Here is a 14941-nt window from a genome sequence, read left to right as displayed (position 1 = left end):
AAGCTGTAACTGGATGTTTCTCTCCCACCTGCCAGGAGTTCCTGAATAACCACTCAGAGGCTTAATATTAATTATAAACTGATTGGCCTATTAGCTCAGGCTTATTATTACCTAGCTCTTAGAACTTAAATTAACCCATTTCTATTAGTCTATATTTTACCATGAGGCTCGTGGCTTGTTACCTCACATCTTACTTCTGTGGCAGCTGCTGGCATCTCCCAGACTCCGCTTTCTTTTTCTTCTTTTTATCTTTGGATTCCTGTCTATCTATATTCTGTCCTGCCATAGGCCAAAGCAGCTTCTTTATTAACCAATGGTAATAAAAAATACCAACCTGGAAGGAAGAATAAGTACCCAAGTCCAGACCATTCTGGAGACATGTGTATATCCGCCAAGACTCTTATGATATGCCTGAGGAACCTCTGAAAACTACAGACTGCATACATCTGATTCTGTGAATGGATTTGCTCATTCTTAATCGCCTCTGCTGTCTGAGTGAAGAATAAAGCTCAGAAGCATTTCAAAAGTCTCTTCTGAAGAGACACATACAAGAGTTTTCACAGCAGTCTCACAAGAGCCAAACTAGACACAGCTCAAATGGCTGTGGATAAGAGGGTACATCTGTGGAATGTTTCCACGGCGAAATGTCACTCCACACTAAGAAAGAACCCTTGGCATGAAGAACAATATGGATGTGCCTCACTACCTTAAAAATGAGGCTAGAAGATGGACTCTGTTGGGGTACTGGCTAGGAACAGGGTCAGGGGGATGGTGGGAACATTCTAGATCTTGGTACCAGCAAATGCGTATACATGGGTGAATACATATGCAAAGATTTGTACATAGCATAAAGAAACTGTCTTAGGCCTGTGCAGGGCAGAATAGAGAGAGGTAGACAGGGAAAACTAAACTGAATGATGGGAGAAAGAAGGCAGGGTGAGGAGAAGCCATGTAGCCCCTGCGGAGACAGACGCCAGAACTTTACCCAGTAAGCCACAGCCTCGTGGTAATACACAGATTAACGGAGATGGGTTAATTTAAGATATGAGTTAGTCAAAAATGAATTTAAGCTATTGGACAAACAGTATTGCAAATAATATGGTTTCTGTATGATTATTTTGGGGCTGAGCAGCCAGGAACAAACAAGTGGCCTCCTACAACGTAAGACCAGCTTTTGGTTACCTATGCATTTACCACTGGCCCACAATGGCTGGGATCTGGGCATGGGAAGTAGCTTTTGCTCTTTGTTCCTTATCTTCACTAGGATGTCATCCATTGGGATGACTTTGACTGTAAGTAGCATCCCAAAACAGGTGTATTAAAGTGGAAATTCTCAGAAATGGAGGGATGGTTCAGTAAAGAGTGCTTTCTGCTCTTGCAGAGAACTTGGTTTCTGTTCCCAGCACACAAACAGCTGGCAACTACCTGTAACTCTCGCTCCTGGGAATCTGACACCCTCTTCTGTCCCCTCCTCATATATAGTACACATAAACTCATAGAAGTGCACACAACACTTTCTCTCTCACACACACACATACACACTCACACACACACTTCTTATGTATATGGGTGGTTTGCCCTCCTGTTTGTGCACCACATGCCTTGTTCACACTGAGGTCAGAAGAGGGAGATTTGGAACTGGAATTAACAGATCATTGTAAGCTCACATATGGGTTCTGAGAATATAACCCAGATCCTCTGGAAGAGCAGCCAGTGCTCTTAACCATCTCTCCAGCCCCTACACATAAATTTTAAAACCTGGAAGCTGTTATCTATTATAATTTGAATATTTAATGTCCCCACAGTGTTAAGTATTGAGAACTTCTTCTGAAATGATAGTGAGAATATGGTGGAGATTTTAGGAGGTGCACTACAGCTGAAGGAGGTGGATCATTGGGACAATGACTTTGGAGGTTCTATTGGGTATGGTAGAGGGTGAAGAAGACCCTCTACCATCCAATTCTGCTACCATGATGTTCTGACCTAGTACACAGGGCCAAGCAAAAGGTGAACTCTCTAAAAATCAATCAAAATAAATCTTCCCTTATTTATATTGTTTCTGTAGGTATTTGTGCATACCCGTGATGAAACTGACTAACACATGTCTCACAAAACAAGAAGTATGATGGTAGGAAACTCAGGTAGTGGTTGCAGGTCCGTGATATAGGATTACTCTGGGCAACTATTTCACTGCTCTTGCTCTCCTGATTTTAAGATAGCTGTTGTAGCCATCATTCCCACCACAAAACACTTGTATCCCTGACATGGAGAGAGATGCTTTCTCATCTAAATCAAGTTCTTTATAGTACCATTGTCCAGAACTGGGTCTTGGGACAAATCCAAAAGCAATCGTTGGCAAAGGAGAGGCACTTGAGGCAGAGTTTACCCCACTACCACCATCATCATCACCACCACCACCACCACCACCACCACCACCACCACCACCACCACCACCTCGAGTTCATCATTCCCCATGCCTGACCACAGCTGGACTCCTGTTGGAACAATGATGAGAGGGATGTTGTGGTGAAAACCAACTCAAATACCAGGCCTTGTTGGAAGTTCTGCTTTTTAGTCTCTGCATATTTCTAACTAGAGAGACTGTACTGTCAAGACAAGTGAGTCATCATGCCCTTCTGACAGAAGTCTGGTGAATTAACACTTCCATCCAAATTCCCAGGGAGACACAGATGCATGGAGAGGATAAGGCAATGAAAATGTTGGGCTGTCCTTGGAAGGGTTGGTTGTCATCACAGCAGTTGAGAGAATGTATTTATAGAGATGAGCTGGACTGAAGTCCCTTGCTTAAGGAGTTTGTAATTAATGGCATTTATTCATTCACTCTATGATGGGCATTCTGCTAAGACACAAAAGAAACAGTCCATAAAACACTGAGAGGAAAAACAAATAGCATTTTCCACATCCTTCATACATGGTTCCAACAGAGATGGGATGGGAGTGCTCTCCTGGCTCTGTTGAACACTGAAATGGTTCAGAAGTCATAATGACAACAGACCAAAAATAGGAAAATGCCAGCATTTTCATTCTAGCTCTGGGCCTCAGGTACTTCGTTTGTAAAATCATCTTTGGGTGTTATTAAGATCTTTGCAGTTCTGCCTTCTCTAACTACAACTTGGTACCACAAATGATAGCAGAGCCTGGAGCTCTGAAACCAGTGGTCCTACAGGTTATGGTCATTCTCTTTAGACTGATAAAAATAATGTTTTGTTGATGGTTCAGCAGTGAAGAGTACAGGCTGCTTTTACAAAGGACACAGGTTGATTCCTAGTACCTGCATCACAGCTCACAACCATCTCTAATTCTCATCCCAATGGATCCAGCGCCCTCTTCTGGCCTCTACAGATACTGCACATACATAGTACACAGATATCCATATAGGCCTAATGCCCATACACATAAAAGTTTTGTATGGGCACCCCCAATTGACCGATAAATGCCCAGTGATAAAACCAACATTAGAGCCAGCTAGATAAGTTCCAAGGCAATATTCCTAGGACCTCATCATCTACACGTCTCATCTCATTCCCTCCTTCCTTTGCACGACAGGTGATAAGCTATCAAAAGCAGCCAAGACCCATGATTTTGATGGGGAAATATGAGTGAGAACAGTGGGTAGCTAGAGCCATCTGGGTAATTTTCAGGGCAGGATCATGCCTAAAATGGCTGCCAGCCTGGAAGCGATTTGGACAAGAAACGGACAACATTATCACCATCTGTTTCCCATGGAAGAGTCTTGGATGCCACTCCAACCAGACAGCTCTAAGTTTCTACTCTGCCTTCCCCAAGGTTTGGGGCGGCCTTGGGCAAGTCACTTCTGCCTCTGAGCATATTGTTCCATCTGTCACAATTCTGCAGGGCACCTGTGAGGATGAGAGCAATCGCTAAACAGGAAGCTGCTTCACAGATGGTCTGAATTTACTACCACTCAACCCCAGGGGCCACCTAAATCTCCTTAGCATCATCAAAGCCAAACCCACAGTTACAAATCCCCTGGCAGATACTGCCAGTCCTTTCTGGAAAGAGCTGGGTATAAATTATAGATCACAGCTTCTTGAGTCAGCTGTGATTCTGGATCTTGCCCACATACACACTGGGATTTGGGCTGGCTTCTCGTTGGAGTGCTGTTCACGGCCTCGGGGGTCTCTACTCCCCTTCACTCCCTACTCCTGCTCCAGATTTCCTTCCCAAAGATCAAATGCTCCTTGCCCTGGAAGAACTCGCAAACAGTGTCTTCCCATTGGACCCTACGGCTCAAAAACCCCACACCTGAGCCCCAGCTTCAGCTCCACCAAGTACCACCACTGTATCTGCCTCTGTCCTTGGGCAAAGATTCCCTACCAGGAAATCCAGGAAGAGAAGCAGATCTCTTGATGGCATTCTGTCTTTAAGACTAGGAGACTGCCAAGAGGCCAGTTCTCTGAAGGATCTTACCTGCCTGTTGGATTCAAGGAGGCTCCTTGACTTCCATCCTGTGGATGCCACCCACCCTTCCCACACACACTAAAGTCATTCTTCCAAAACCATATGAGGCAATGGGATCCCTTTCCATTTCCCAAGACTGCCTCCAGAAACCCACCTCGGAAGAAGAGCTTTGGCCCATGCTGTCACCTTTAGTTTTGTCTTGTGACAACTTGTGCTTCCCCTCTAAGCTCTTTTCCTCATCAGGAAATGAACTCATAGTGAATTAAGAACAAAGTTGCTGTCAACATCCACATCACCCATGCTGTTGTAAGAGCTAAAGGAGATGATGCACCAAAATGCTTAGCACAGGCCTGACAAGTTAGTGTCAATCACATGTCAGCTAGGTGATGCAGACCTGGGCTTCCCAGGATACAAAACCTAAGGTTCTGACAATGAAGGCTTCCTTTGTTTTGGTACCTTGGACACCTTGATCTCTTCAGTCCAACTCACAGAATGTGTGCAGGGACCTTGAGAGACACAGAGCTGTAAGAAGGCCTGAATCACCTGACATTGGCCTTAGCCAAGAATGAAGAGCAGAGCTCAGCCTGTAGGAATCACAGTTCCTGGCATCAGCAATATTTCTATGACTTCTCTAAGACTGTGTTCTCATCTTAAAGTCTCATGAGTTTTGGAGCTGGAGAGATGGCTCAGTGGTTAAGAGCACTGCCTGCTCTTCCAAAGGTCCTGAGTTCAATTCCCAGCAACCACATGGTGGCTCACAACCATCTGTAATGAGGTCTGTTGCCCTCTTCTGGCCTGCAGGCATACACACAGAATACTGTATACATAATAAATAAATAAATGTTTAAAAAAAAAAAGTCTCATGAGTTTGATCCCTTCTCATTATCTTCATCACAGAATTGTATGGAACCAAATAAGATACCAGAGGGAAAGACTTTGTAGCCCGCAGTGGGATGGACCGCTCAAAAGACGATGTTTACAAGAATGGTCGCTAACCATGAGTCCACTCACTATAGCCCAGCCTTCTTCCTAGCAAGTTCAAAGACATTCTAACTATTCAAAGTCTCTATTAAAAATAGCCAGATACTACTCAATTATTTTACTTCATATCTTTTTTTTAAGTAAATAAAGTAAAATTATTCAGCACAGGAGCTGATGATGAAGTGCTCGATGGTAGGACCCATTCATCTTTCCTCCAATTTAGGTTTTTTAACCACTACAAATCACGACTTTCATTGAATTAAATTGTAGGGAAAATTAGGAAACAGCTCAGATTTTAATCAATGTTTGCCTTGACCATGAAAAAAGAGGCTCCTCTTTTGCCTGTCTCTAATCAGGAGTGTTAATTATCTTGGTTACATGCTAGCAAATTAATTATGAGCTAATGAAGTTAAAGGAGGTCATTTGTTAAGGGAAACTGATCACATATTGTTAACTCTGAGGGATTAAATGGAAAATCACTGTTAGAAAAATGGTTTTTAAAATTAGACCGAATATTTGATTTGTGAAGTTGCCCAGAGGACAGGATGCATAACAAAGTACCTTTCCACCATTCTGCAGAAGGCAGAGGGTGTTACTCTGAGCACCATTTACACCTGTGGAGTTGTTAGGGTTGATAGTAACTCTAGAAGTTTCCTTTCTTGATATGTATTTGAGTTGTTGGAAGGGAGTTGGGGAAGTTTAGTTGAGTGCATGATAAGACTGAGGAGATAGATCAGCCAATAAAGTGTTTATCTTGAAAGCATAAAGTCCTGAGTTCAATTCCCCAGAACCCACATGAAAAAGCTGGGTACAGTGGCAGGTACTCATGATCTCAGCACTGAGGACACGGAGACAAACATTCCTGGGGCTCACTGGCTGACCAGTCTAGTCAAATCAGCAATCCCCAAGCCAATGAGAAGGTCTGTCTCAATGACCTAAGCAAGGAAGATGCCATCCTAAAGAATGACATCCCAGACTGATCTCTTCTTCCACATGCACATGAATACATGTACAAGTATACCTAAAAAACACACAAGCACATATATATGTTCGCACACATATATGGTAGGAGAGTCTTTGGAAAGTGTGTGCAGACAGCAAGTTATCTTGGGGGGGGGGGATGGAACGCAAATACCCTAATAACAAACACAAATACCCTAAAAACACAAATACACTGTAGTCTCCAGCCCAGTCCCAAGGCAGTGCTGTATTCCCCAGTCATGAACTCACTGTGGTGAACGGAAACTGCCACACTGGCTCAGGCTTCCAAAACCTGAATGAAGCACAAGATTCCTGATTTAGCCAATAGCTGGTTAATATTTGGGCACACAAGCCAAAAGAGCTGAGCAGCGTCTCTCCATGTCTGCCTATTGTGATGAGCCATGTCTATGATGCAGGAAGCGAGGAGCAGACCGAGCTCTCTGGTGTGACATGTGTCCAAGGATTTGAATGTCCTGCAGAGGGTGATGAAAACTGCTGCTTGCCTCTTGCATTAGTTACTTGTCTCACTACTGTGACCAAATACCTGGCAAGAAGCAACTTAAGGGAAGAAGATTTATTTAAAATCATGTTTTGAGGGCACAGTACATCATGCCAAGGAAGGCATGGATGAAAGATTGTCTCTCACCTGTAATGATGGGAGTAAGCAGATTCTTGCTCATATCTGGGCAAATTAAGCAAAGACCAGTCAGCAAGTGGGGCCAGGCTATAACCCTCAAAGCCCGTCCTCAGTGATAAACTTTCCTCCAATGAGGTTCCACCTCTTAAGGGTCCACGAGCTCCCAAAACAGCAGCTAGGAACCAAGTGTTCAGACGCATGGAACCTATAAGGGGCATTTCACATTCAAACCAGAACATCTGCCAGTGTTCCTTTTACCTGTTCTTAGTAGAATCCCCAGTTCAGTCACCCAATTAGAAAACTCAGATGCCCACCTTACACCTGAGTAATGAAATCTCAGTCAGGGAAATGTGAGCAGAGAGAGGTAGCTGGTTATAATTTCTGAAGAAAACAGTTGATTTATTTTTTTCTTTTCTCTACCCCTTTTCATCACAAGGTTGAAGACATAATGGCTGAAACTTCAATGCTGAACAAGTTGAGGAAGAGGCAACCTTGAAGATGAAAGCCCCTTACTCACCAATGGTAGCAGTACAGAAAAAGCAGAAGCCTGGGCTCCTAGATGCTTCAGAGTCCTGGGAAAACCCTGCACCTTCTTAGATGTAGGTGCATTGCTACATGGGAGGAAATATACCTGATGTGATACATTAGCATCATGGTTCTTATTAGATGATGTGGTGAGGTTCTTTGTTCTGCACTGAATTCTTTCTGCAAGTCACACAATGAGGAACCAACCGAGTATGAACAGCAACATCTACAAAGCTTTGATTCTTCAAATGGAACAAGAAACAACCACTTATAAGGGGAAACTCTTGTGAAGGGAATAGAGTAAACATTTTCATTAGAGGAGAACAGAAAAGAAAGGACCAAAACAAGACCAAAAGCTGAACATGGTAGACAGTAAACCCTGTAACTCCGTGTCTAGCATCCAGGGCACAAGACGGTGTGATGTGCATTCTAGTGAGCTTGGTAACCCCATCCCTACAGCTCTGCCACCTGCAGCACAAGGGCTTCCTCTTCGGCTTGTTTCACTCAGGGCTTGAAGTTTTTCTCAGAAGACACCCCACATTCCTAGAATCGCTAATATCCCAAGGTTTCCGCTTTAAGATTCACCTACAGCCTACTGAGGAGCTCCATGTAGGAAATCTGTTCCTACTATATGTTGCCTAGCCCGAGTGGCTTCTTCCTGGAACCTGTTTCTTTCTGCAGGGCTCTATGACCCCACCACATCTGTACTCTGCACACCTGTAAACCCAGTCAGTGTCATGTGGGTGATGCCAAGTTCTGCTGCCAGCTCAAGTAGTAGCTGAACCCCCTTGAACCATGGCTGCAGTAGCCTCTGAGTGCCTGTGTACTGAAGCTGGGAAAACACTTACCTAGGTTACCCTATTCCCATGTTCTAGTGCAAAGAGTTTGCTTTCTCTTTAATGGTTTGTCTGCACCCACCTTGCCACTAATTTAAGCATACACATGCCCCTTTACACACCAAAATCCACATTTTTCATCTCTCTCTGCTGTGTGCTTTTTGCTCTGGATACTCAGTGAAACTCTGACTACAAGCAACAAGAAGCAACCATGCCACCACCCAGCTGTTTTTCTGTCTTAAAATTTCTTCTGCCAAATAAGTTAGTTCTTTTTTTTTTATTAACCCTTTTCCAAACTTTATTCCCAGGCTTCTTCAGCTTAATTTGCTGCAAAGAATGAATTGTGTTTAAGCAAAAACTAAAAAGAGCTGCAGTGTCCAAGGGGCTTGGGCTTAAAAATATTAGCGATCTAGATTTGATCAGATCCATAAACAAAAGACCTTTAAAAAGCAGCCATGATATAAAATAGCAGCTCCTGTAACTTCTGCAAGAGTCACTTCTTCAGAAGTCCCCTCCGTTCAGTTTGCCTCGTTCTTAGAAGCCTCATCAAAATTCTCCACCAGGTCTGGGACTTCATCATCATCATCCTCTCCAGTAGCAAGGGGTGCTTTTCCATCCACAGATTGTTTGGGCAGAGCTTCAGCCAATCTCCTTAAACTAGTCGGACTGTCTGCCCCAAGCTGGTTTAGAATGCTGGGAAGCATTTCTGTCAGTTGCTTTGTCTCGGCGTGGCCTGTAATGGTGAAGGTGTTTGCTGCCAGAGACACCTGAACTTTAGGGTTGTTAAAATGGATCACTGTTCCTTGGTTTGTAAACATGTTCACCTCTTGAATACCAGAGATATTGTTCACCCCTAACTTCTTTAAGGAGAACTGCAGTTTTTTATCATCTGCTGTGGCTGTTCTGTGAACCACCTTCTTCTTTCTGCGAGCAGTTCCTTTCCCACCAATGCGCACTTGTGCCTGCAGCTTGGCCAGTTTTTCCTGGTTCATGATCGTTTCTTTCATCTTGTCAGAGTGGAAATGGGGCCACGCGGGGGACTAGGGTTGGCGCTCCAATAAGTTAGTTCTTTATTTTTAAACTTGTCCTCACTCAGATTTTCAATACAGGAGTAAAACATAGTCAAGTTATTTGACAAAATGTAAAACATAAATGGCCTCTAGTCAGTTCCCACTGAGTCTTTGTTTCTCTCTGAAACCACATGAGCATAGGCTTTGCTATCTACATCTCCACTGCATCCCACCTTTAAATCATTCTCTAGCCTGCCACTCCAAACTCTTCCACAGTCGGTTTCTGAATGCCATGGCCCTATGATCAGATAGACCAGACAACAACCCCGCTTTCTGGCATTAGCTACTTTTCTCATGGCTGTCACAAACATACATAAGAAAAACAACCTAAGGATGGAAGGATTTAGATTGGCTCACAGTTCCCGGGGTATCAGTTCATGGCAGTGAAGACATAGTCGCTGAAGTGACTCCATCTTGTGGTTGTGGAAACCTGAAGCGTGGCTACATCACATAAATAAGGAAGCAGAAAGAATAGAACTGGAAATAGGACTAAACTTCAGCCCTCAAAGGCCTATCACCTTAGTCAACCAGGGCCCACCATCTTCCAAAATAACATCACCAGTTGGGGCCTGGTTATTCAAACACATAGGTCTGGGGGGTACACTTCACAGCCAAACCATAATATGCATCTTTATCCAGCTTGGATGTATCCAGCTATCATTGTGGTATTCTGCTACCAAGACCTGTAAAATTGCCCCTATGACTCTGTTAGGCCAGAAACGACTGTCAGGAGCACCCTGTTGTGGAATATTATTTTAACTGGGCAAATACGTGCTACATTTGTTTGTGCTGCGGAATATTTCTTTAACTGTGTAAATGTGTGTCACTTTTGTTTATGCTGCATTTGTTTAATTATGTGATGATTTGTTGCATTTGTTTCACCTTGACTGCCTAAGGCACCTGGTTGGTCTAATAAAGAGCTAAACAGCCAATAGCAAGGCAGAGAAAGGATAGGCAGGACTGGTGAGCAGAAAGAATAAACAGGAGAAAAAAATCTAGGCTCTAGAGAAGAAATGAGAGATGGAGGAGGAAAAAATGAGGGGCAGTCCTGGGTCCAGAAGCCAAGCAGCCTGCAGGCCAGCAGACATGAGAAACAGTGAAAGTAAGATACATAGGAGGAAAGAAAAGTAAAAAGCCCTGAGGCAAAAGGCAGATAAAGAGAAACAAGTTAATTTAAATTAAAAGAGCTAGCCAGAAAAGAGCTAAGCTAAGGTCAAGCATTCAAAACTAAGTCTCTGTGTCATGATATGGGAGCTGGTTGGTGGACCTAAAAAAAAAAAGCCCGATACAGCATCCTTTATGCACCGTGGTAAACACAGGCTAGGAAAGCTTCTATCCATTTTTCTTAGAGCTATAGGAGAGGCCTCAGTGATGACCTCACTCCTTCAGGTCACATCAAGGAGAAACTGGGAGGCAAGAGGGGCAGAGATGTTCAGATTTTAACCTAACAGGGTCAGGGGCCCACCAAGATTCCTCTGATCCCTCCTAACCTATCCTGATCCCAGGATGGATTAATGAAAACTCTTAGTCATGGAAGCCTTGTTAATTAAGGGTCAGAACTCTTTCCATGACATCTCTTCATAGCACACAAGCATTACCTCAGCCATATTCTAGAAAGTCCGTCCACTAAAATACGCACATATAAATCAGATTTGCTAGTAACCAAATATGTTAAGCAAAAGGAAACAGATAAAATTGATTTTAATATTTTACTTAATTATATGTTTTCAAAATTATAATTACTCTGTTTATTGTTAATGTCAGAGAGCATGGGTGTACAGGAGGGCAGGTAGGTTCCCACAGAGTCAACAGAGGGCGTCAGATTCTCTGGATCTGGAGTCGCAGGTGGTTGTGAGCCACCAAATGTGGGTGCTTGGAACTAAATCGGGTTCTCTGGAAGAGCAGGATGGCTTTTTACCCACTGCACTATCTCCCCAGACACATCCTCTGTCTGTCTTAAAAATTGGGGGTGTCATCTTACACCTGTCAGAATGGCTAAAATAAAAAACACCAATGATAGCCTTTGCTGGAGAGGATGTGGAGAAAGGGGTACAGTCATCCATTGCTGGTGGGAATGCAATCTTGTGCAACCACTTTGGAAAGCAGTGTGGTGGTTTCTCAGGAAATTCGGGATCAACCTACCCCTGGACCCAGCAATACCACTCTTGGGAATATACCCAAGAGACGCCCTATCATACAACAAAAGTATATGCTCAACTATGTTCATAGCAGCATTGTTTGTAATAGCCAGAACCTGAAAACAACCAAGAAGCCCTTCAATGGAAGAATGGATGAAGAAAGTATGGAATATATACATATTAGAGTACTACTCAGCAGTAAAAAACAATGACTTCTTGAATTTTGCATACAAATGGACAGAAATAGAAAACACTATCCTGAGTGAGGTAAGCCAGACCCAAAAAGAGGAACATGGGATGTACTCACTCATTTTGGTTTCTAGCCATAAATAAAGGACATTGAGCCTATAATTCGTGATCCTAGAGAAGCTAAATAAGAAGGTGAACCCAAAGAAAAACATATAAGCATCCTCCTGAATATTAACCTTCATCAGACGGTGAAAGGAGACAGAGACAGAGACCCACATTGGAGCACCTGACTGAAATCTCAAGGTCCAAAACAGGAGCAGATGGAGAGAGAGCACGAGCAAGGAACTCAGGACCGCGAGGGGTGCACCCACACACTGAGACAATGGGAATGTTCTATCGGGAACTCACCAAGGCCAGCTGGCCCGGGTCTGAAAAATCATGGGATAAAACCGGACTGGCTGAACATATCGGACAATGAGGACTACTGAGAACTCAAGAACAAATGGCAATGGGTTTTTGATCCTACTGCACGTACTGGCTTTGTGGAAACCTAGGCAGTTTGGATGCTCACCTTACTAGACCTGGATGGAGGTGGGTGGTCCTTGGACTTCCCACAGGGCAGGGAACCCTGATTGCTCTTTGGGCAGACGAGGGAGGGGGACTTGATCAGGGGGAGGGGGAGGGAAATGGGAGGTGGTGGCGGGGAGGAGGCAGAAATCATAAATAAATAAATAAATAAATAAATAAATAAATAAATGAAACAAAAAAAATTGGGGGTATCTACTTTGGCCTTCTTCTCACCAAGTCTATTAAATACATTAGTTCTTCGTTAAAGATGAAATCCCTTGCCTGCGCCTTTTTCTGTGTGTGTGTTGCTTTGTGTTAATCTGAACTGTTTTTAAACAGTCTACTATGCCAGCCTTGCTATTTATAGCATCTGAATTTTTTGACTTGCTGAAGGAGGTGTGTACTCCCCCAAGAAGACAAAAATATCTGCTTGTATTTTGTACAAAGATTATTCTATTCTAGTTCTTATTTGTTTAGCACTGTGTTCCATCTGGAATGCATCTCTGCTCAGCGTAATTTTTATACTTACAAGAGTGTGATGCTAACCCTGATGCCTAGCTGAAGAGAACGGAGCTCTCCAAGGGGACTGGAAATGATGAAGGAGAATTTTCCAGAAAGGACCAGAATTTATTCGTTGGGTGGGAAATGCAGAAGTACCAGGGGGAAAGTGCTTTACTGGATAAGCAGGGCAGCCAGAAGTGACAGCAAGACAAAGACCAAGAGCAAAGGCTAAGACTCACCCTCCTGCAGGAACTTAATCAGAGAAATATTTTTCTCATCACTTGGAACCTTAGTTTATTACCAGTAAAATGGGGATCTTAATAACACATGGCATTGTAGTTGGGTCTTAACAGCCTCTTATGTCTCCATATCCTGCTCTCTGAAGGGTTTGCCCCGCTGGGACTGCTGTGGTGATTGCTTAAGTCAATATTCAGGCGCTGACAACCATGGCTGAGGAGAGCACCTCTCCTGGTTTTGAGGTGCTGAGCTGACAGCTCTAACCTGGAATCATCCTGATTCCTGAAGTCAAATGCCACCTGAAGCTACAGTGAAGGCTTCACGAAGTCAGGCATCTACTCATCCAGCATAGGAAGGGAGCCCTGGTGGGACAAAGCTGCTTTAGGAAGGCAGAATTCTTACTAGAGTAGTCAGGGCCTAGGCTCTGGAATCCCTAGCAGGCTAGTCTGTTCATCTGTCTTAAACGGGTCAATTTTAAAAGCAAACTAAAAACACAAACAGACAAACAAAAACAAATATTGAAAAGCAAAAAGTGGAAAGATGGAAAGGAACTGGGAAGAGTAGAGGGAGGAAAAAAAATGTAATCAGGATATAGAAAAGAAATCTATTTTCGGGGTCCGTGCTCCTGGGTCGGCTGCTGGGTGTGATTGTCGCTGAGCCGGAGCTATGTTTCCCAACCAGTATGACAATGATGTCACCGTTTGGAGCCCTCAGGGCAGGATTCATCAGATTGAATATGCAATGGAAGCTGTTAAACAGGGTTCTGCCACAGTTGGTCTAAAGTCAAAAACACATGCAGTGTTGGTTGCGTTGAAGAGGGCACAGTCAGAACTTGCAGCTCACCAGAAGAAAATTCTCCATGTTGATAACCATATTGGTATCTCGATTGCTGGTCTGACTGCTGATGCTCGACTGTTATGTAATTTTATGCGCCAGGAGTGTTTGGATTCCAGATGTGTATTTGACAGACCACTTCCGGTGTCTCGCCTTGTGTCTCTAATTGGAAGCAAGACCCAGATCCCAACACAGCGATATGGCCGGAGACCATATGGTGTCGGATTGCTTATTGCTGGTTATGATGATATGGGCCCTCACATTTTCCAAACTTGTCCATCCGCCAACTATTTTGACTGCAGAGCCATGTCTATTGGAGCCCGTTCTCAATCAGCTCGTACTTACCTGGAGAGACATATGTCTGAATTTATGGAGTGCAATTTGGATGAGCTGGTTAAACATGGTCTGCGTGCCTTAAGAGAAACACTCCCTGCAGAGCAGGACCTGACCACAAAGAATGTTTCCATTGGAATTGTTGGTAAAGACTTGGAATTTACAATCTACAATGATGATGATGTGTCTCCTTTCCTGGATGGTCTTGAAGAAAGACCACAGAGAAAAGCACAGCCGTCACAGGCTGCTGATGAACCTGCAGAAAAGGCGGATGAACCAATGGAGCACTAAGTGATAAAGCATACAGGGCTATGAGGACGGAGGGACATACGCTGGTGCAGTAATCTGCGCTCAAAACCAACATCTGCAGAGCATGGGGTGGGAGGTTTTAGGAATCAGTCCAGATGTGAGTTTTCTCCGAGCAGCTTCACAGAAACCATATAATGGGTGCATTTTCTTTGAAAGGGTCTACATAATCATTTTCTAGAAAGTATAGGTATCTATCCCAATGTTTTTATATGAAGAAAATAGTGTCTTTGCAGTTTTAAAGACAACTGTGAAATAAAATTGTTTCACCTCCAAAAAAAAAAAAAGAAATCTATTTTCTATAAAAAGGGAAAGTAAAAACCAAAATAAATAAAATTTAAAGAGAATGGGGAAAAATAGCTA

General features: G+C 43.5%; 2 protein-coding genes and 1 long non-coding RNA gene across 3 annotated transcripts in view; 1 reads left to right on the top strand and 2 right to left on the bottom strand.

The window, feature by feature from the left end:
- LOC121454268 overlaps positions 1-14941 on the bottom strand; it is a 41158-nt gene that overhangs the window by 17884 nt on the left and 8333 nt on the right. The window lies entirely within an intron of this gene.
- LOC121454267 (transcription factor BTF3-like) lies at positions 8922-9410 on the bottom strand. The gene has a single exon (XM_041661525.1). The coding sequence runs from the start codon at positions 9408-9410 to the stop codon at positions 8922-8924; it is 489 nt and encodes a 162-aa protein (XP_041517459.1).
- Positions 13772-14865, top strand: LOC121454266 (proteasome subunit alpha type-1-like). Its single transcript, XM_041661524.1, has one exon. The coding sequence runs from the start codon at positions 13772-13774 to the stop codon at positions 14561-14563; it is 792 nt and encodes a 263-aa protein (XP_041517458.1). The 3' UTR covers positions 14564-14865.

The sequence above is a fragment of the Microtus oregoni genome, unplaced genomic scaffold, assembly GCF_018167655.1.
Source record: "Microtus oregoni isolate MIOR12 unplaced genomic scaffold, Mior012 000012F_ref0000307, whole genome shotgun sequence".
Taxonomy (NCBI): Eukaryota; Metazoa; Chordata; class Mammalia; order Rodentia; family Cricetidae; genus Microtus; species Microtus oregoni.
This window is presented reverse-complemented; position numbering and strand designations above follow the sequence as displayed.

Coding starts and splice junctions, on each gene's coding strand:
- LOC121454266 (XM_041661524.1), top strand. CDS start 13,772: ATGTTTCCCAACCAGTATGACAATGATGTCACCGTTTGGAGCCCTCAG.
- LOC121454267 (XM_041661525.1), bottom strand. CDS start 9,410: ATGAAAGAAACGATCATGAACCAGGAAAAACTGGCCAAGCTGCAGGCA.